General features: G+C 34.4%; 1 protein-coding gene across 3 annotated transcripts in view; it reads right to left on the bottom strand.

The window, feature by feature from the left end:
• Nucleotides 1–23,689, bottom strand: part of PGR (progesterone receptor) — a 104,816-nt gene that overhangs the window by 22,724 nt on the left and 58,403 nt on the right. For 2 of the 3 annotated variants that reach the window (XM_042904222.1, XM_042904224.1), the window contains exons 4-5: nucleotides 21,935–22,021; nucleotides 11,943–12,248 (exon numbers count right to left, since the gene is read on the bottom strand). In XM_042904222.1, coding sequence (XP_042760156.1) covers nucleotides 11,943–12,248; nucleotides 21,935–22,021 — 393 coding nt within the window. The remainder of the gene's footprint in view (nucleotides 1–11,942; nucleotides 12,249–21,934; nucleotides 22,022–23,689) is intronic. The other variant, XM_042904223.1, reaches the window with a different exon arrangement.

Genomic DNA, 23,689 nt, shown 5'->3' with positions numbered 1-23,689 from the left:
TAGTTCACAGAGTGGCTATGACACTCAAATGGGATAATTATGCATATTTTGGAGCACTAGTAAGATGCTTATTATTATTCTACCAATGGATCCTGTAATAGAATTGCTGATGGAGAAATGGCTTTAAGAAGACCACCGATCAGTCTGATGGGATATCTCTAATATTAAAACAATAAGATCCAGAAGGCATTTTATATATTAGTAAATATATAAAAATAACTGTATATGTATGTATTCATACTTATTTATTAACATACATAAATTTGCTAATATATTTGTGATATATTACATATTAATAGATATTTTATTATATATTATACACTTAATATCTATAAATATATACTTATATATTTATTTATATTTTATGGAACCTATGTGATAACATTAAAGGGTAAATATTATTAATAGCAACAAAATTCAAAGCAAAAGCAAGTGTTCTATCTGGAATATACATTTTCCAGAACAACATATTTCATATATGTATTTATTTTTCCAGACTATATATTTTATATATATGTTATTATATATATAACATATATATATATATACAATATATATATATAATATATATAATAACATATATATATATATAATATATATATATATATATATATATATATATATATATATATATACAGTCTCATAGAAATTAGGTTCAATTAGTCACATGTATTAAAACATTAACAAATTTTTCACTATCATCTTCAGGAACATATTTTTATTCTTTATTCCTTTCTTAGTTCCATAACTTTTTTAAAAAAGTGTTTAATACTACTTAAATATTTGAGTTACTATGCTACATTTTTTTCACTCTAGGCCTTAGAGATGTTAATCTCTAATTTGAAAATTTTTACATCATAACAGTTAAATAATTTGTTCTTTTTAAAAAACAGATTCCACTTATATTTACAGGTTTATGTCTACTTTATCCTGCCCTTTATTTTGTAGAAGTTGCTTATTTTTCTTATTTTGCATTCTGGGATTACTAAGAAGTAAAAATAAATTACTAAGAAGTAAAAATAAAGGAAGATTTTTAGTAGATTATAATATAAAAGGCAAATCTTGCTGAAATAACTTAAAACTTTTGAAATTACCAATATTTATAGCAGAAAGTGTATTATTTCCATTTAACAGGATGAAAAAGAACTCAGAAAACAGCTTTTTAAAATAGCCACCTTTTAGAGGGCTTACCTGTGATAAATGTACACTGTTAAATTGACTTGAACATGCTTGGTACAGAAGTATAATTCCCCCCCCCCCATTAACTGTAATATCATTCATTACTTTATACTGAAACAAAGAAGGGAACACTGAGATCAAATTCCCATTGATGATAATGATCAGGTAAAGTCAGTACATTTGCAGTGATGATCAAAATAAGAAACTACACATAGAGAAGTGATGGATGATTCTTAATTGTGTTTAACAAGTAGTAAAGAAAAATACCCTTTCCTTTTAAGTGACTTGACCTGATAGTTTCTGACAAAAGCCCTGTTACAAGCTGTTCAATCTTTAATGATTAAAAAAAAAAACTATGTGGTAATACATGACATGTATGATCTTCTAAATTCTCCTGTGTTACTTCCAGGGTTTTGGTAAAATATATAGATTGTGCTCCTGTAAAAGCTGTCTTGCATTGAAACATTTTATCCACAACAAAGGCAGAGCATTAAATGCCTCAGCACATTCTGACACAAAGTATGAATGAACTTTGAGGAGCATAGAAAAGCTACAGCACTGTAAGTATAATCACCAACAGATATATGATTGTTTTTAATGAATAAGGACTTGATGGCTAATGATTTAAAGTAGCATAGTTCCTTTTATATCAATTCTGTAATTCAAATTTCTATAAATACCCTTTAAGCACCCCTTTGGGATGAAGCTTTATGGTTGCAATTAGGCATAGAGACTAGAAAGACTAATATTTGCAGTCTGGAGACAGAAAAAAAAATGAGAACATAATTATAATTCAGAGTGATAGTAGTATGGTTGATAAAGGCAAGAGTGATGTGGTAGAGCAAAGTGGCCTTTGGCTCAGTCTGGGAAGGCTCAGGGAACACTTCAAGTGGCAGATGATTAGAATCCTGAGGGCTAGTTAGAGACCAGCACGGGGGAAATGTGGGAAAAGGGAAGAATCTTCAGGTAGAGAAACAATATGTAAGAAGGCAGGATATTAAACAAAGAGCATTGTGGGAACTTTAGAGTTGCTTGAAGAGGAAGAATGAGAGATAACATTGTAAATTCAGGAGCCAAATCACAAAAGATTCTTGAATGTTAAGGCTAATAAGTTTGGACTTTGTTATGGAAAGAAAAAGGAATGATATAATTGATTATAATTGTTTTTAGAAAGATGATTCTGATGGCAGAAAAGGATTGTTTGGGGGCAGGGTGAAACTGGTAATCGGGTTAGTCAAAGAGCTACAACTGAAATCTAGGAAAAAAGGGCAAGGACCTAAACTGAATCATGACAGTAGCAGTGGATGTAGCATGTATAATGAATCCTATATTTAATAAATAGAGTTGACAAAATTTGATAACTAAATGGATAGGAGGTGAAGGAGAAAAGTGAGCTCAGGATACCCAAGATTCTGTCTGAGGCACCATTTCAAGATACAGGTTTTAGGTTTATGGAGTAGAAGGTCATATTGACTTGGAAATGCATCCATGTGGAAATATATAAATAGTTGAAATAGGTGGTCCAATAGTTCATTACAGGGTCTGGGTTTATAGTATGTATTTAGGAGTCATCAGAATATAGTGTTAGTTGAAGACAAGGCTATGAATGGGCTCATCCAGCCTGTGCAGAATGAGAAACTACTGGAGTAGAAGATGGAACTCAGGAAATGCCAAGTTTATGGTGTGAATGGAAGAACAAATCCACAAAGGAAACAAAATTTGTAAAAAACATATCCACCTCAAGGGAAATGATAAATGCCAAAGTATGAGTATCAGCCAGAAATGGTTATTTCATTAGTGTCTCCAGAGGCATGCAAAACATGGTAATGGCTGAAAGTATTCATTAGATTTGATAAAAAAAAATTTGTTGACATCAACAATATTAATTTCAGTGGAATAGGATGTTAGAAAAATCATTTTTTGAAAGGCTTTATAACAGTATTCTCAAACCTTGACTTTACTCATAGGCTAATCTCATTTCTTTCCCACCACTTGTGGGGGCGGGGAGTAAGTTGATTTATTTATTTTAATTGAGATGAAAGAAAAAATCCTTTGTCACATATGCAATGGCTGTCCCTGACTCAAAGATATTTTGGCATGCTTCAAGGCAGAAAATAAGGCAAAGACTGTTGCAGTCTTCTGATACTGTTAATTGCAAGTAGTCTGGCCAACTGAGATTAAGGAGCAAGATATGTTTTCAAAAATGCAATATTTAAAAATGTTAAAGTATTAGCCCTAATAGATTTTTTCACAAAATAAACAGAAAAATCAGGACAAAATTTCTAAAAAGCCAATATTTTCCCCAAACCCCTCTGTCACATAAAGTCTGCTACAATGTATTGATATATAGGATAAAGAATATTTCAAGGTGAACCTGAATTGGCAATGAGGACTTATTAATTTAATTTCCAAAGCGTACCCTGACTTTCAAGACCCTCCTTGATCAAATCATAACTATGACTCTAAATTTCCTTCTACTACTCTCTCCAACGTAAATTTATTGTCAGTGGCTTCTTAATACTTGGCTGATGAGCCCCCCAGGAGGCCAATACTGTAGTAGTGTTTGAAAACCATATATATAATTGTATTTTCTCAATTAGCAGGTATTAAATGTTATCATTACTATGCTGTGGAGGAAGGTATGATAACATTTTTTTGTGTTATGAATAGAAAAGATTGAGAATAATTCACCAAACATACCTCATGCTTTCCTTATTTTACATCATAAGCCACACTATTCCAAAGTCTCACTTCTTCAAGGTACAATGTAACTGACATCTTGACTCTGAAGCCTTTCTCTAGTCCCTGAAGATAAAAATGTCTTCTGTCTCTCTTTTCTTTATATCTGTATCTTATGTCACTTTCACATACCACTATAGTTGTTTGTGTATCTTATTTATTCCACTGGATTGAAAATTCCTTAACAGAAGGAATATGTCTTGTTCATTAAAAAAATTAACTATAACTAACATACAGTGTTGTATTAGTTTCAGGTGTACAACATAATGATTCAACATTTCTATAAATTACACAGTGCTCATAACTACACTGTTGCAGGTGTAGTCACCACCTGCAACCAAACAATGTTTTACATTATTAATGACTTTACTCTCTACAGTATACTTTTCATCTCCATGACTTATTTCATAACTGCAAGTTTGTATCTTTTAGACTCTTGTATCTATTTCATACATCCCCCCCTCACTCCTCTCTGGCAACCACCAATTTGTTCTCTGTATTTAAGTCTTTTTTTTTTTTTGGTGTCTTTATTTCTTCCTTTTTTAAAATTCCACATCTAAGTGAAATCATATGTTATGTCTTTCTCTGGCTTAATACCTTTTAGGTACACTAGATAAATGGGCTCATCCAGTCTGTGTAGGATGAGAAACTACTGGAGTAGAAGATGGAACTCAGGAAATGCCAAATTTACGGTGTGAATGGAAGAACAAATCCAAAAAGGAAACAAAATGTGTAAATTGAGAGAAACATGTCCGCCTGAAGGTTTTGTTTCAAATGGTATGATCTCACTTTTTAAATCACTGGTAATATTCCATTATATATTTATACCACATCTTCTTTATCCATTCATTTATTAATAAGCACTTGGGTTGCTTCCATATCTTTTCTATGAATAATGCTGCAGTAAACACAGGGGTGCATGTATCTTTTCAATTAGTGTTTTCATTTTAAGTTTTATTTTAACTCCAGTAGTGTTCAGCTGTACCATACAGTGATTCAACAATTCCATATGTTACTCAGTGCTCATCATGAGAAATGTACTCTTTAGTCCCCATCACCTGTTTCACCCGTTCCCCTGCCCACCTCCCTGCTGGTAACCATCAGTTTGTTCTCTATAGTGAAGAGTCTGTTTCTTGGTTTGTGTCTTTTTCCCCCTTTTCTTATTTGTTTTGTTTCTTAACTTCCACATATGAGTGAGATCATATGGTAATTTGTCTTTCTCTGACTGACTTATTTCACTTAGCATAATACTAACTCCATCTGTGTTGTTGCAAATAGCAAGATTTCATTCTTTTTTATGGCTGAATAGTATTTCTGTGTGTGTGTGTGTGTGTGTGTGTGTGTGTGAGAGAGAGAGAGAGAGAGAGAGAGAGAGAGAGAGAGAGAACTGTATCTTCTTTATCCATTCATCTGTTAATGGACACTTGGACTACTTCTATAATTTGGCTATTATAAATAGTGCTGCAATAAACATATATCCTTTTGAATTGATGTCTTGTATTTTTTGGATAAATGTCCAGAATTTCGATGACTGGATCATATGATATTTCCAACTTTTTGAGGAACTTCCATAAATTGGTGTAATTGCACAAATTTACATGCCCACCAACAGTGCACAAGGGTTCCTTTTTCTCTGTATCTTTGCCAATATTTGTTATTTATTATCTTTTTCATTCTGGCCATTCTGACAGGTGCGAGGTGATATCTCATTGTGGTTTTGATTTACATTTCCTCAAAGATGAGTGATGTTGAGCATCTTTTCATGTGTCTATTGGCTATCTATATGTCTTCTTTGGAGAAATGCCTGTTCATGTCTTTTGTCCATTTTTAAATTAGGCTTTTTTTTTTTGGTGTTGAGTTGCATAAGTTCTTTATACACTTTGGATACTAAAACTTTATTAGATATGCCATTTGCAAATATCTTCTCCCATTCAGCAGACTTTTAGTTTTGTTAGTTGTTTCTTTTGCACTGCAGAAGCTTTTTATTTTGAGGTAGTCCCAATAGTTTATTTTTGCTTTTGTTTCCCATGCCTCAGGAGACATATCTAGGAAGATGATGTTACAGCTCCTCTCAGAGAAATTACTGCCTGTGCTCTCTTCTAGGATTTTTATGGTTTCGGGTCTACATTTAGGTCTTTCCTCCATTTTGAATTTATTTTTGTGTATAGTATGAAAACTGATCTAGTTTCTTTCTTTTGCGTGTTGCTATCCAGTTTTCCCAATCCATTTGTTGAAAAGAGTGTCTTTTTCCCATTGGAAATTCTTTCCCCTTTGTTGAAGATTAATTGGCCATATAGTTGTGGGTTTACTTCTGGGTTTTCTATTCTGCTCCTTTGATCTATAGGTCTGATTCTATGGCAGTACCACACTGTTTAGATTGCTACAACTTCGTAGTATTTCTTGAAGTCTGGGATTGTGACCTTCGGCCTTGTTCTTTTTCAAGATTGCTTTGGCTCTTTGGGTTCTTGTGGCTCCGTACAAATTTTAGGATTGTTTGTTCAAGTGCTGTGGAAAATGCTGTTGGTATTTTAATTTATTTATTTATTTATTTTTAAAATTTTTTTTTCAACGTTTTTTATTTATTTTTGGGACAGAGAGAGACAGAGCATGAACGGGGGAGGGGCAGAGAGAGAGGGAGACACAATCGGAAACAGGCTCCAGGCTCCGAGCCATCAGCCCAGAGCCTGACGCGGGGCTCGAACTCACGGACCGCGAGATCGTGACCTGGCTGAAGTCGGACGCTTAACTGACTGCACCACCCAGGCGCCCCTTTATTTTATTTATTTATTTTTTAAATGTTTATTTACTTTTGAGACAGAGACAGAGCATGAGCAGGGAAGGGGCAGAGAGAGAGGGAGACACAGAATGTGAAGAAGGCTCCAGGCTCCGAGCTGTCAGCACAGAGCCCAATGCGGGGCTCGAACTCACGAACCGTGAGATCATGACCTGAGCCGAAGTCGGACGCTCAACCCACTGAGCCACCCAGGTGCCCCGTTGTTGGTATTTTAATAGGGATTGAATTAAATCTGAATATTGCTTTGTGTAATATGGACATTTTAACAATATCAGCTCTTCCAATCCTTGATCATGGAATATCTTTCCATTTGTTTGTGTTGTCTTCAATTTCCCTCACTGATATTTTATAGATTTCAGAGTACAGGTCTTTCATATTACTTGGTTAAGTTTACTCAGATATTTTATTGTTTTTGATGCAGTTGTAAATGGTTATGTTTTCTTAATTTCTCTTTCTGCTATTTCATTATAAGTGTATAGAAATACAACTGATTTCCCTTGTATGTAACTGTTTTGTCTTGTTGCTTTAAATTTTTTCCTTTCTCATTACTTTTTGCCACTTTAATTATTATCTACCTTGGTGTGGACCTCCATGTGTTCATCTTCTTAGGGGCTCTCTATGCTTCCTGGACTTGAATGCTATTTCCTTGTCTGGGAAGGGAAGTTTTCAGCTTTTAATTCTTCAAATAAGTTTCTTTCCTCTTTTCTCTATTTTCTCCTTCTGTACCCCCTATAACATGAATGTTATTATACTTAATGATGTTACTGAGTTCCCTTAACCATGCTTTAATTTTTATGATTCAGTTTTTCTTTTTTAAGTTCATCTTGTTTGCTTTCCATTACTCTGTCATCCAGATGCTGATTTGTTCAGCATTCTCTAATCTGCTGTTAGTTCTCCTGTATACTTTTATTTCAGTAATTGTATTATTCATTTCTGACTGTTTTTTTGTTTATTTTATAATTCTTTGTTGAAGGTCTCATTGAGATCCACCACTATTTTTTTAAGTCCAGTGAATATCTTTATGACCATTACTTTGAATTATTTATCAGGCATATTATTTCTATTTCATTTAGATCTTTTACTATGATTTTGTCCAGTTCTTTCATTTGGGACATAGTCTTCTGCCCCATTTTGGCTAACTCTGTTTGTTTATAGGTAGATGGACAGCTATGTTTCCTGGTATTAAAAGTAGTGGTCTTGTGAAGAAGAGGTTTTGTGGTGCCTGGTAGTCAATGTCCCCTGTTCACCAGAACCATGTGCTCCCGGGGTGTCTCCTGGATATTGGCTGTGTGAGCACTGCTGTTGTGGCTAATCCACTAGCTGACTGAACTTTCAGTCCAGTTAGCTGCAATGACTGGCTTTACCTGCTGTGGTTTCACAGGACAGGGTTTGGTCCCTGTGCTTTTGTAAGGCATATCTGAGATAATCATGGGTTTCTCGACAGTTGGTGTTGGCAGTCAGGCTAGCTGTCAGTACTCTGTTTTCTGCAACTATGTACACACCAATTGGCAGAGTACTCTCCTTACGTGGCCCCCTGAGTAGCTTTTGTTGGTAGTTGGGGCTGGCAGTCAGATCAAATTTTCCATCCAGGATGGCTGTCACAGCAACAGGCACAGTAAACAGGGGGCTCTCTTTGAGTGGCCAGCTAAAATGCTCAGCTACTGGAAGTGCCCATGTGCTGGTGTTGAGGGTTATTCCCTGCTATCCCCAGGGCAGGAGTGACTTAGGAATGGCATTGGTCCCTGCTGGGCTGTTTGCACAGTATATAAGGGCAGGAGCTCCTTTTGAGGAATGCCTGCTGAAGTGGAAGAGATGAAGTGGGTTTGCATGGAAACGTGACTTGGGGTGCATGGTGCTGGCAAGATAGCAGGTGTTCCTGTTGATATCCACAAGTGTCCAGCTAGGTTGGGGGAGGGGAAGAGAAATGATGTCTGCCAACACTTTTGTTCCTGAGGAAATTTCCTATTGATGCATGTCCCTCCAGCCCATGTTCTAAGATTAGTCAATAACTCTCCATGTATATTCCAGGCACTATTCAAACTGCGCTATATGTTGTGTTGAGTCAGTAGGGTTACTTACTATGCTAGCTCTTTAAGTAGAGGAGGGCCCAGTTTCCTATGCCCCTTTGGTCTCCCTGAAGCTAAGTCCACTGGTTTTCAATGTACCCAGAGTTAGGCCCTCCAGATTTTCAAAGCTTGCCAAGTTAAGCTCCGTTGGTTTTCAAAGTCAGATGTTAGGAGGACTTGTCTTCCCAGTGCACATCCCCAGTGCTGCAGGTGCCTGGTGTAGGGTCTGATCCTGTTGCTTCACCATGCTACGGTGTCCCTTCCATTTGTGGTTAGTCTTACGGGCCTTTGGTTCCCAACCATGTCCCTGCCCCTTTTCTTCTTTTCAATGTAGTCTCCTCTCCATGATTAATTGTGGAAGGTTTGTTCTGCCAACATTCACATCATTTTCAGAGTTAGTTTCACAGATACAGCTGTTATTTCGGCGTGTCTCTGGGACGAGGTGAGCTCAAGATTCTCCTATTCTTCTATCCTCCTGACCTCTGTCTTGTTCATTTTTCTAAAATTTGCAAATATTGTGTTGCTTCAAGTTCCAAATAAGAAAATATTACCCACTGATGTTACGGCTAAATGTCAATGTAAAATCATTCACATAACTGATACAATATGTCAGATGTAATATATCTTAAGAGATATTTTAAATGTGTTACCATGAAGCTAAAGCATCTTGCAAGTCTCCATTACATAGGAGCAATGATATCTCTGACATATGAGAGAGATGTTGGATAGGATGCAATTACCTTCATGGGTCCAAGAAAATAGAAGAGCACAAATAAAGAAAAAATGAGGAAGCCCTGACCAGGCAACAAGCATTCTCTCAGGGACCTGTAGATATACACCATGGAGCCCTTAGGCATACTGTTACTTTTGTTGTTGTTGTTGTTGTTGTTGTTGTTGTTTTACATTTGATCTTAATCTGACTTCCAAAATACTCTTTCCTATTGTGAAAGAATCACCTGATCTGCCAACATGTTTTACTAGCAGCATCATTCTTGCACTGTAAATAAGTAAACTGACATCCTGACTTATTAACAGACCTCATTTAACCAAGTTAACATGTGAGTGAATGGATAAAATAAGTTTCTCTCATGAAAAATTGATCACCAAATGCTAGGATATGTTGCATCCAAATGTGTTCACACTATGAGCTCAGACTTTTGGCTTTTCTTTCTAACATTACTGTTTAATTGTTACATCATGCATACAGCATGCTATAGACACTTACTGAGTGAATCAAATGAATAAAAACTATTCTGGCTAAAAGTCTACTGAAAGGTATTGAGTAGCCAATGATACCAGATTACTTTATATACGTGAGTCCTTTCAAAAAGATCAATATATATGGTTCACTGACCATTTTCATCATTCATACACTATGTAGACCATGCAAATATAGTTTAAAAGAGCACAGGCCACACAATCATTTGCTAATCGAAATTATCAAAATAGATTATCAAATAAGCTTCCCTTATTGTTACAGGTAATAGAAACAGTACCTGTAATACTGGTAGATGCCATCATTCTTTTTTACTTACACACAAATTACATTTTGGAATTATTAAAAAAGTTGCCACTAAATTCAGTGTAAAAATTTTCTCTCACTGTTTTTGGAAATGTGAGGATGAAATAGCTTCACAGAGAAGTGTTTCAACTTAAAATGTACACTAGCTTTTACCCAAAGTGAATAAATTATCTTTTAAGCTATAACTGGTTATTTTCTAAATTTGCCAATTGATAGTAGAATGTTTTTAAATAGTAAAGAACCTCCAAAATGCAAAAAATACAAACTGTATCAATCAAAATCAAAGAAATCACTTTTCCAAATAATATAAAAACTAAGAAAAGTTAAACACATATTACTCATATTTTTAAACAGAAGAAGATCAATGCTATTGCAATAATTTAATAGAGATCTATCAAATTTGATAACCACTTTACAGCAAGTTTTAAAAATTCAGAAGTTTTCTAACAGAAAAAAATTACCTGTCCAAGACTTTCAGTAACAATGGAGCTAATAAGAACCTGGTTATTTGGAATTTTCTATAAAATTACTTTATCTCCATTAGAATAGTGAATTTTATTAATTTTTATCAAAGTGTATTTTTTAAAAGATTCAACAAACAGGAACCTATATTTCTTTCTGTTTCACATAACCTTGGATTTTCAATAACAAGTATTTCAAACATTTCAGGTAAAATAATAACAGAAATATATTAAGGCAAATTGAGAAAAAAATTCTTTAAAAAAGGCTGTTGAATTTACTTGTAGACCAAAATGGCATATGTTCAATTCTTGATTAGATACTGGTAAAATAAACTGGTCTAAAAAAGCATAAGGATATTTTTGGTGTGAAGAGATTGTAATTTAAAAAACTGCTTTATTTTTACTTATGGGATTAATGCTTCCACAAGTAATGGCTACCCATGTGTTCTCCTGGCTCTGCAGTCTCAGATTTAGCCAAGTGAAAAATGCATCCTTGTAATTCCTTCAACCTCTAGGCTCATATGGAGCTGTGCTAAGGAAGCAAACTAGTTATTAAATAAAGTGACTTAAATCCCTTCATGATGGTACAACCCAAATTCTGTTATCTGCTTTGTCTGAGTATAAATTAGAGAAAATAGTGACTGGAAGAAATTCATTTCTCTATGTCCAAATTATTTACATATGTTTATCAGTTATGTTTCTTAATTAACTTTAAGCACCCCACTGTACTCTGAATACTGTTTTGACATATTATATGAATAGAAACATCCAGTTTTATTTTCAACCATTTGAAGTTTGTTAAATTTGGTTAAATTAGCACTTAGAATGGAAGACACACTTTTAAGAAGATGTTCAATTTGTCTTTCTCTGAACTACTATAACATCTGTGCTTTAACATACAAACTTATGCTCTTCCTTAATTGTTTCAATCACGTAATTCTTGAATCATCAAGACTCAAAGTATTATCTATGACTATTGTATTTCCATAGCACACAGTAGGGTCCTAGACAAGCAACATATTATTTAGGATCCTAGATAAGTATTTCACACTGCTGAAATACATACTATAACATGCTGTTTAGACAATACTTAATTTACTGAACAGGCCTTAACAGTTTTCCTAGTACAACAAATATGGTAAAATTTCCATTTCATGCTATTATATACAAATTATTATTACCTGGCAATGATTTAGACCACTTGACTACTGAAAGAAGTTGTCTCTCGCCTAGTTGATTAAGACTTGTCAGCAAAGAACTGGAGGTATCAGGTTTGGTGTTGTCATGTCCTGCATAGATCACATCTGGTTCAATGCTCATTAGCAGGTTAATCAATGGGGGGATCAACTGTATGTCTTGATTTGGTGAAAAAGCGATTCTCTGGCTTAGGGCTTGGCTTTCATTTGGAATGCCCACAGGCTGTGGGAGAGCAACGGCATCCAATGCTCTCATAACTCTGACTTTATTGAACTTTTTAAACTTTCGACCTACACAAAAGAAAAAAAGAAAAGATCATATAAATATATATCATCCAAATCTTTCAGCAAACTGTTATTTTTCTTAACAGAAATTAGAATTATAATTCTATAATTAGAATTATAGTTTAGGAGGTTTTAGCATCAATCTAATAAGATGAAATTGAATAAATAAAATGTTAGGTCTCAGATTTGGATTAAATAATTAATTACACCAGGGCCACCTGGGTGGCTCAGTCAAGCATCCGACCCCTCGTTTTGGATCAGGTCATGATCTCATGGTTTGTGGATTTGAGCCCTGTGTTGGGTGTGTGTTGACAGCATGAGGCCTGCTTGGGACTCTCTCTTCCTCTCTCTCTGCCCCTACTCCACTTGCATGCTCTCTTTCTCACACACCCTCAAAATAAATAAACTTAAAAAAATAATTACACTGCCATTTGGCAGGTTGGTGTGGTGTGAGATATTTACACCAGTATCCAATGGAGGATTATGAAGTTTTGCAGCAACATGAAAAGACAAATGGCTTTTAGTAAAGACTAAGCTCAGTATTGGTAAATATTCTGACAGGATTGCCTTCCAAAAACTAATACTACAGCCTACATTACTTAAAACATAATTTTCAGTAAATACCGAATCTTGTTTTGGGTTTCATTCCTTTAGGAATGTGTTGAGAGTAATATAAGATGATGGATGGGTTAGGAGGATCCTGGACTCACTTTGTCCTCCAGATATACCAAGATAACAGCTATATTTATTCAACTAACTCTGAAAATGATCTGAAGACTGGCAGAACAGAACTTCCACAGTTGTTCGTGGAGAGGAGGGCACATTGAAAAGTGTAGGAGGGGGGCACCTGGGTGGCTCAGTCGGTTAAGTGTCATGACTTCGGCTCAGGTCATGATCTCCTGGTCCGTGAGTTCAAGCCCCGCATCGGGATCTGTGCTGACAGCTCAGAGCCTGGAGCCTGCTTCAGATTCTGTGTTTTCCTCTCTCTCTAACCCTCCCCCATTCATGCTCTGTCTCTCTCTATATCAAAAATAAATAAACATTAAAAAAAATTAAAAAAAAAAAAAAGAAAAGTGTAGGAGGAGTGGAAACACAGCTGTTACTAAATATTTCGTGGTATTGACACAAATGGGAGGGACATCACAAGCATGGAAAAGCAAGAGGATCTGACCCCACACTAGGCACCACCTGCATTGGGCACCTGTGCCAGGAAGATGAGTCCATATAACATTGGGCTTTCAATATCAGCATGGTTTAACATGAAGAGCTTTAAAAATCAGTGGGCTTAAAGCCCATCCTTGTGGGAACTAGTGCAAATATTCTCCATCTACCTTGTTAAAACTGTGTACTCAACTGCTGAGTTTCCCTGTAGAGACTCACTCCACCTAACCCCACCTGCCTCAGTAGGCATCCATCAATCCATCTGGCTCTGGGAAGCAGAAGGAAGATAACTTCATATACCAGCATGTCCACAGTCCTAGCAGCCCAGCCTCTTGGCTACCTGCACAGGAAACAAGCCTTACCCCTCATATACCTGAAACTGTGTCAGAGTGGCTAATTGTAGACATTTGGTCTGACTGCTGGCTCCATCCACTAATAAGCCCATTATGACCTCAGACAAGACCATCAAAGATCGAAGACCGAACCCTGTCCAGTGTGCCCACAGCAGGTCATTGCAGCTGGTTGGGCTGAAAGTAACTGCAAATCATCCACAACAGTAGGGTATACACAGCTCTTACAGGGGCATCCCTGGAGCACTTGGTTTTGGTGACCAGGATGGTTTATACTATAGGGTACCACAGGACCTCTTCTTCACAAGGCCATTACTTAATACCAGAAAACATACGTGACCTACCTAATACACATAAACAAACACAGAGAGGAAAAATTACGACATAGAGAAATATCTTCCAAATGAAGGAACAAGACAAAAGCACAGCAAAACATCTAAATGAAATGAAAATAACCAATATGTCTGATAAATAATTCAATTATTGGCCACAAACATACTCACTGGACTTGAGAAGAGTGTAGATGATTTGTTAGATCTTCAACAAAGAGATGGAAAATACAAAAAGAAATAGTCATAAATAAAGAATTCATAACTGAAATAAAAAATACACTAGAGGAAATCAACAACAGATTGGAGGATGCAGAATAACACATCAGAGATCTGGAAGACAGTGTAATGGAAAGCAACCAGGCTTAACAAGAAAGGGAAAAAGGAATAAAAAATGAGAAGAGGTTAAGGAAACTCAGTGGCATTATCAGGAGTGATAATATTTGCATTATAATAATCACTAAAGGAAATGAGAGAATAAAAAGGGCAGAAAAGTTACTTCAATAAATAATAGCTGAAAATCACCTTAATCTGAGCAAAAAAATACATCCAAGTCCAAGAAAACAGAGATCCCCTAACAAGATGAACCTAAAGAAGACCACACCAAGATAGGTAATTATAATGGTAAAAAATTAATGGTAAAGCAAAATTTTAAAAGCAGAAACAGAAAACAGTTGCATGTGAGGGAAACTCCATAAGGCTATAAGTTGATTTTCAAATAGAAACTTTGCAAGACAGAAGGGAATGACGTGATGTATTCAAAGTAGTGAAAGAAAAAGACCTACTATCAAGAATATTCTACTGGTAGATTATAATTCAGAATTGAAGGAGAGATAAAGTGTTTCACAGACAAACATAAGTCAAAGGAGTTCATCACACAAAACTAACCTTATAAGAAATGCTGAAGGAAATTTTTTGAGTGGAAAGAGGGAAAAACATGTATCATGCAAAAGGAGTCGGAAAAAAAAGGACAGCAATATTTATATCAGACAAAATAGACTTCAAAACAAAAAGGACACTACATTTCAATAAAGGAATCCATTCAGTGAGAAGATACAAAAACTGTAAATATCTATTCACCCAACATAGAAGCACCTAAATATATAAAGCAAATATTAGCAGACTCGAAGAGATTAACAGCAATACAATAACATTAGGGGACATAGTATCCCCTTTACATCAATGGATAGATCATTCAGGCATAAAATTAACACAGAAATAGTGATTCTGAATGACACACAGCCCAGATGGACCTAATAGATATACACAGAACAGTCCACCCAAACACAGCAGAATACACATACTTTTCACATACACATGGAATATTCTCCAGAAGAGATCACATGTTAGACCACAAAACAATTCTCAATAAATTTGAAAAGACTGAAATATCAAGTGTCTTTTATGACCACAATAATATAGAACTAGAAATCAGTAACAAGATAAAACTGGAAAGAACACAAACACATGGAGGCTAAACAATTTATAGGGCAACCAAAAAATCACAGAGGAAATAAAAACAATACATGGAGAGAAATGAAAATGAAAACAGAATGACCCAAAATCTTTGGGATGCATGTAAAGCAGTTCTAAGAGGAAAGTTTATAGCAATACAGGCTTACCTCAAGAAACAAGAAAAATTACAAGTAAACAACACAACCTTACAATTGAAGGAACTAGAAAAAGAAGAACAAACAGATCCCTACGCTAGTAGAAGGAAAGAAATAATAAAGATTGTAGCAGAATAAAAAAAAAAATCAGACTAAAAAACAAAACAAACAAGAGTAAAGATCAATGAAACTAAGAGCTTATTTTTAGAAAAGTAAACAAAATTTATAAAACTTTATCCAGAATCATCAAGGAAAAAGAGAGAGTATTTAAATAAATAGAAGCAGAAATAAAAGAGGAGAAATAACAATTGACACCAGGGAAATACAACAGAGTATAAGACTGCTACAAAAAATTATATGCTAACAAATTGTACAACCTAGTAGAAATCGATAAATATCTGGAAACATAAACAATCTCCCAAACTGAATCAGGAAGAAAAGGAAAGTAAAACAGACATTACTAGCAATGAAACTGAATAAGTGATCTAAAAAGCTCCTAACAAACAAAAGTCCAGGACCTGATGGCCAATGAATTCTATGAAACATTTAAAGAAAATTGAATACCTATTATTTTCAAATTATTCCAAAAAATTAAAGAGGGAGAAAAACTTACAAATTCATTCAATGAGGCCAGCATTAACCTGATACCAAAACCAAAAGAGGTACTACAAGGAAAGAAAACTAAGGGCTATGAACATAGATGCAAAAATTCTCAACAAAATATTAGCAAGCAGAATTCAAGGATACATTAAAAATTATTCACCACAATCAAGTGAGATTTATTCCAGGGATACAAGGGTGGTTCAATATTCACAAATCAATCAAAGTGATTAACTTCAAATAACCAAGGATAAAAACTGTATAATGACCTCAGTGGGTACAGGAAAAGCATCTGACAAAATATATAGCATATATTCATGTTAAAAACACTTTCAAAAAAGTGGATTTAGAAAGAATGTACTTCAATATAATAAAGGTCATATATGAAAAACCCACAGCTAACATCATACCCATGAAAAACACAGAACATTTCCTCTATGATCAGGATCAAGACGAGGATGTCCTGTCTCATCAGTGTTATTCAACACAGTACTGGAAATCCTAGCAACAGCAATCAGACAAGAAAAAGAAGCAAAAGGCATCTAAATGGGTAAGGAAGAAGTAAGACTGTCACAAATTTAGATGACATGATACTATTTATAGGAAACCCTCAGGATTCCACTAAAAACTATTAGAAGTAATAAATTAATTCAGTAAAGTTTTAGAATTCATAATTAACATACAGGAATCTGTTACATTTGTATATACTGGTAATGAAGTAGCAGGAAGAGAAATGTAGAAAACAATTCCATTTACAATCATATCAAAAAGAATGAAATACCTAGGAAAAAATTTAATGAAACAGATGAAAGACCTGAACTCTGAAATTATACAGCATTGTTCAAAGAAAATGATGGCAAAAACAAATAGAAACATAATGCTTATGGATTTGAAGAATTAATATTGTTAAAATGTCCAAACAACCTAAAACAACTTACAGATTTGATGCAATCTCTACCAAAATAGCAATAGTATTTTTCACAGAACTAGAACAAATAATCTTATAATTTGTATGGAAACACAAAATGCCCTGAATAGTCAAAGAAATGTTGACAAAGAACAAAGCTAGAGATATATCAATTCCAGATTTCAGGATATACTACAAAGCTAGCCTAATGAAAATATTATGGTACTGGCACATAAATAAACTACACTCATCAATGAAACACAGTAGAGTACAGAAATAAAGCCACACCCATAGTCAATTAATCTACCACATAGGAGGTAAAAATATACAATGGGGAAAATACAGTCTCTTCAATAAACAGTGCTGGGAAAACTGGACAGCTACATGCAAAGGAACTGGACCACTTACACCATATACAAAAATAAACTCAAAATGGATTAAAGACCTAAATGTGAGACATGAAACCACAAAATTGCTATAATAAAATATAGACAGTAATCTTATTTAATAAATACAATTTATTTTTTTTTCTAATTCCAAAGTAATATGTGGCTTTCACAGACGTTTTAGAGAATCCCAAAGAATTTTTAAAGTAAAATTTTATTTCTTTATTATTATTTTTAAAAATTTAAATCCAAGTTAGTTAACATAGTGTAATAATGGTTTCAGGAGTAGAATTTAGTGATTCATTATTTTATATATATCACCCAGTGCTCATCCCAGCAAGTGCCTTCTTTAATGTCCGCCACCCATTTAGCCCATCCCCCCACTTCAAGCCCCTCCAGCAGCCCTCAGTTTATTCTTTGTATTTAAGAGTCTTTTATGGTTTGCCTCCCTCTGTTTTTATATTATTTTTCCTTTCCTACACCAATGTTCCTCTGTTTTATTTCTTGAATTCCACATATGAGTGAAATCATGATGTCTTTATCTGACTTATTTCCCTTAACATAATACATTCTAGTTCCATCCATGCAGTTACAAATGACAAGATGTTATTCCTTTTGATCACGAAGTAATATTCCATTGTATATATTTTCCACATCTTCTTGATCCATTCAACAGTCAATGGACATTTGGGCTCTTTCCATAATTTGGCTATTGTTGATAGTGCTGCTGTGAACATTGGGGTGCACATTCCCCTTTCAATCAGCACTTTTGCATCCTTTGTACAAATACCTAGTAGTGCACATGGTGGGTCATATGGTAGCTGTATTTTCAGTTTTTTGATGAACCTCCATACTGTTTCCCAGAGTGGCTGCACCAGTTTGCATTCCAAAATCAGTGTAAGAGGGTTCCCCCTTCACATCCTTGCCAACACCTGTTGTTTCTTGTGTTGTTAATTTTAGCCATTCTGACAAGTGTGAGGTGGTATCTCATCATGGTTTTGATTTGTATTTCCCTGCTGATGAGTGATGTTGACTATCTTTTCATGTGTCTATTAGCCATATGGATGTCTCCTTTGGAAAAATGTCTATGTTCATGTCTTCTGCCCATTACTTCACTGGATTATTTCTTTTTTGGGTGTTGAGTTTGATAAGTTCTTCACAGATTTTGGATACTAACCCTTTACCAGATATGTCATTTGCAAATATCTTCTCCCATTACATAGGCTGCCTTTTAGTTTTACTGATTGTTTCCTTTGCTGTTCAGAAGATTTTTATCTTGATGTGGTCCCAATAGTTCATTTTTGCTTTTGTTTCCCTTGCCTCCAGAGACATGTCTAGTAAGAAGTTGCTGCGGCCGAGGTCAAAGAGGTTGCTGCCTCTTTCCTCCTCCAGGATTTTGATTGTTTCCTGTCTTAGTTTGGTCTTTCAGCCATTTTGAATTTATTTTTATGTATGGTGTAAGAAAGTGGTCCAGTTTCATTCTTCTGCATGTCACCCTCCAGTTTTCTCAACACCATTTGCCTCAAGAAACTGTCTTTTTTCCACTGTATATTCTTTCCTGCTTCATGAATATTAGTTGGTCATACATTTGTGGGTCCAGTTGTGGGTTCTCTATTTTGTTCCATTGATCTATGTGTCTGGCTTTGTGCCAGTACCATACTGTTTTGATGATTACAGCTTTGTAATACAGTTTGAAGTCTGGAATTGTGATGCCTCCAGCTTTGCTTTTTTTTTTTTTTTCAACATTACTTTGGCTATACAGGGTCCTCTGTTGTTCCATACACATTTTAGGATTGTTTGTTCTAGCTCTGTGAAGAATGCTGGTGTTATTTTGATAGGGATTGCATTGAATGTGTAGATTGCTTTGGGTAGTATTGACATTTTAACAATATTTGTTCTTCTCAACCATAAGCATGGAATGTTTTTCCATTTATTTGTGTCTTCTTCAATTTCTTTCATAAGCTTTCTATAGTGTTCCATGTACAGATCTTTTACCTCTTTGGTTAGGTTTATTCCTAGGTATCTTATGGATTTTGGTGAAATTGTAAATGGGATCAATGAATTGATTTCTTTTGGCTGCCTCATTATTGGTGCCTAGAAATGCAACCTACTTCTGTACTTTGATTTTATATCCTGCACCTTTGCTGAATTCATGAATCAGTTCTAGCAGTTTGTGTGTGTGTGTGGTGTGTGGAGTCTTTTGGGTATTCCACACAAAGGATCACATGTTGTCTGTGAAGAGTGAATGTTTGACTTCTTCCCTGCCTATTTGTATGCCTTTTATTTCTTTTTGTTGTCTTATTGCTAAGGCTAGGACTTCCAAGTACTATGTTGAACAATACTGTTGAGAGTGGACATACCTCTCGTGTCCCTGACCTTAGGGGAAAAGCTCTCAGTTTTCTCCCATTGAGGTTGATTAGCTATGGGCCTTTCATATATGGCCTTTATGATGTTGAGGTATGTTCCTTCTATCCCTACTTTTTGAGGGTTTTTATCAAGAAAGAATGCTGTGTTTTTAGACAGTAATCACTTGGTCATCAGCCTTAGCATCATATTTAGATATATCCCCTAAAGCAATGGAAAAAAATGAAATTAAACTATTGGGACTACATTAAAATAAAAAAGCTTTTGCACAGTGAAGGAAACTCAACAAACCAAAAAGGCAACCTACTGAGTGGTAGAAGATATTAGAAAATGATATAATCTAGTAAAGGGTTAATATCTAAAAAAAAAAAAAAAAGACCATATACAACTCAGCAAAAGAAATAAACAATCTGATTTAAAAATGGGCAGAGAATCTGAACAGGGAGTTTTTTCAAAGATATACAAATGGCCAACAGAATCATGAAAAGGTGCTTAACATCACTAATCATTAGGGAAAAGCAAATCAAAACCACAAGAAAATGTAATATTACACCTTACACCAGAATAGCTAGAATAAAAAAGACAAGAAGTAAGTGTTAGTGAGGATGTGGAGAAAAGGAAACCCTCATGCATTGTTGGTAGAAATGTAAACTGGTGCAACCATTATGGAAAACAGTATGGAGGGTACTCAAACAATTAGAAACACCATATGATCCAGTAATTCCACTATTGGATATTTACCCAAAGGAAATGAAAACACTAATTTGGAAAGATATATGTACCCCTGTATATATTGAAGCATTATTAATGATAGCCAAGATATGGAAACAAACCAAGTATTCAGTGATAAATGAATGGATAAAGATGTGTGACACACTACACACACACACACACACACACGATGGAATAGTACTCAGCCATAAGAAATAATGAGATTTTGCCATTTATGACAACATGGATGGACCTAAAGGATTTGTGCTAAGTGAAAGACTTGTATGATTTCACTTATATGTGAAATCTAACAACAAAAAATAATGAATAAACAAACAAAAAGCAGAAAAAGACCCATAAAAATACACAAATGAAATTGATGGTTGCCAGAGGGAAGGTGGATGGGGGGATGTGAAAAATGGAAGGAGGAGAGTGGGAAACACAGGGTTGTACTTTTGGAATGAATATTTCACCAGGATAAAAGTTATAGCATATTTATCATAATCAGTAGTATTGTAACAACACTGTTTGGTGATAGATGTAGCTACACTTGTGAACATAGTATAACATAATGTGGAATCACTATGTTGTACACCTGAAACTAATGTAACATTGTGTGTCTACTATACTTCAATTAAAAAAAAAAAGAATGCAAGAGGTGGGTTGGGGCATGGGCTACATAGGTAGGTATAAACATCCAGTTATAAGATAATTAAGTCACACACATTAAAAGTACAGCATAGGGTATTTCGTAAATAATATTGTAATAACTTTCTATGGTGAGAGATGGTGACTACACTTATTGTTATGAGAAGTAAGTAGTGTGTAGAATTGTTGAATCACTATGATGCACACCTGAAACTAATATAACATACACAGCTATACTTCAAAAACAAAAATGAAAAAAAAATCTATAGAACTTCATATAATTGTACCTCTAGCTTTTCGTTGAGAAAATAATGGCAAAAAGTAATCAGAATTAAATAACAACATAGAATGCCTTTGTATTAATTACAAAACTATTTATGTACTTTGAAAAATAATAGCATCTGCAGGTTTGGGTAAGCTAAATAGACAATAGTGGTATAGGTACAGTAACGACCTTCCACTGTACCATTTTTCCCAACTACTGTGTCTATCTTTAGGAGATGATATGTCTGGGAGCTTTCATTGTTTTCCTGGAGGGAGAGAAGACCTGGGATCAGATACTAGGGAGTGGACATGGGAACATAAGAAAAGACAGAAAGAATGACTTAATAGGATCTCTTACTCACCCTGATGAATTTTATTCTGAGGGATGGAATGTGCAAAAGTTTCACAGGTGCACTGTATGTAATAGCCTTCAAAGTGGATACAAATGTCTATCAAAATGAGAATAGGTTAATGATAGTCATAGGATGTAATAATATAGTTCAGTAAAAATGAATAAACCAGAATAATACACATCAGAATAAAGAACTTCACTAATGTTAGGCAAATAATTCAAGTTACAGAAATATATATGCCATATGATATTATTTCTATAAAGTGGGGGAGAAAATCTTCAAAACTAAGGAATATATTGTTGATGGAAATATATATTCAGAAAATTTATAAAATGATACAAGGGAATGATAAACTCAATATTCAAGATAGAGGTTTCCTGGGAAAATGATAGCTTACATGTAGCCTAGTAGTAAAAATTCTGAACTGTTTTACAAAAAATTGTAGGGAGTTGAGAGGGCAGAGAAAAAGGTTCTGAACTTATTTAGCATGCATTATTTAAAAAGGTTGGTAAAATGTTATAGGCATACTTATTAATTTTGATACAATTAAAGGGGAATATAGATTTAATTATGACTCATCAGAAGGAGCATGTAAGCACTAGCAAAATGGAAAAACACATTGAAATTAACAATGGATGACTGAGGATTGAATGGGGAAAAGAAAATGAAGGAAAAATTGACCAACCCAGAAAATTAAGAAAAGGAATATTTAACAAATATACTTAAGTAAACACATAAAATACACATAAAATGTATTGGAAGAAATAAAAGCTTATATACTGATTATCCTAACAAATGTCAATGTCAAAGAAAGGCTGGGTCAAAAAATATCTATTTGCAGTTGACAAGAAAAATAATAAAAACAGGAAAATAAGTTGAAAATTAAAAGATGAAAAGAAGTGAACAAGGCAAATACAATATGTGAAAAGCAGAGGAAGCAATATTAGTAACAGATAAAAACAGAATTAAAGTCCAAAGACATTAAAATGAGACAAAGTGAGGATATTAAGGATAAATTGTAGCCTCTTCAAAGAAAACATAAGCATAAGCCTTTATAAAGCAAACACAGCAACCAAACACTGAAAACAGGAAAATCCTTAAAAAAAATACCCAGAGTAGGAATATCCCTATATTTCTTTCATATTTTACACATTAAATACACAATTAATAATATAGATAGAGAACTTAAAACTGATACAGTACAAGAAATCTTTAATAAATTCTGAAAAAATAAACATTATATCCTTTTATAACATTATTTTATTAAAAATCAAAGTTAACTTGGCACTTGACACATTTTTCTAGGTAAGTAGTCTTTGACCAAAGAGGAAATTTATGTAAAAAAAAATTATTATTCCTCTGGACATTAACAACAAAAGACATTTCAAATCAAAACTCATGAGATATACTTAAATGCAAAAACATATATAGAAAGAATTATATGGTTTTGTTGTGGAAAATGAATGAAAAAATGAGTTAAGCATTCAATTAAGACATTAGTCAAAAAAAAGAAAGTCAAACAATAAAGAAAAGGAGGAAAAATGTATCATATAATGTTTGGTAAAGGAACTTTAAAGACACTAGAAGAATTCCAAGACTTAGAAAATATTAAATGAAACACTCCTAAATAAATTTGATAATTTAGAAAATGGAGAGTTTTATAGAATACAATTTTTTTAAATTTTAATGTTTATTTTTGAGAGAGAGAGAGACACACACACAGTATCCAAAGCAGGCTCCAGGCTCTGAGCCATCAGCACAGAG

The sequence above is a fragment of the Panthera leo genome, chromosome D1 (genome assembly GCF_018350215.1).
Source record: "Panthera leo isolate Ple1 chromosome D1, P.leo_Ple1_pat1.1, whole genome shotgun sequence".
Classification (NCBI taxonomy): Eukaryota; Metazoa; Chordata; class Mammalia; order Carnivora; family Felidae; genus Panthera; species Panthera leo.
The sequence above is the reverse complement of the archived record's forward strand: the minus strand, read 5'-3'. Positions and strand labels throughout refer to the sequence as shown.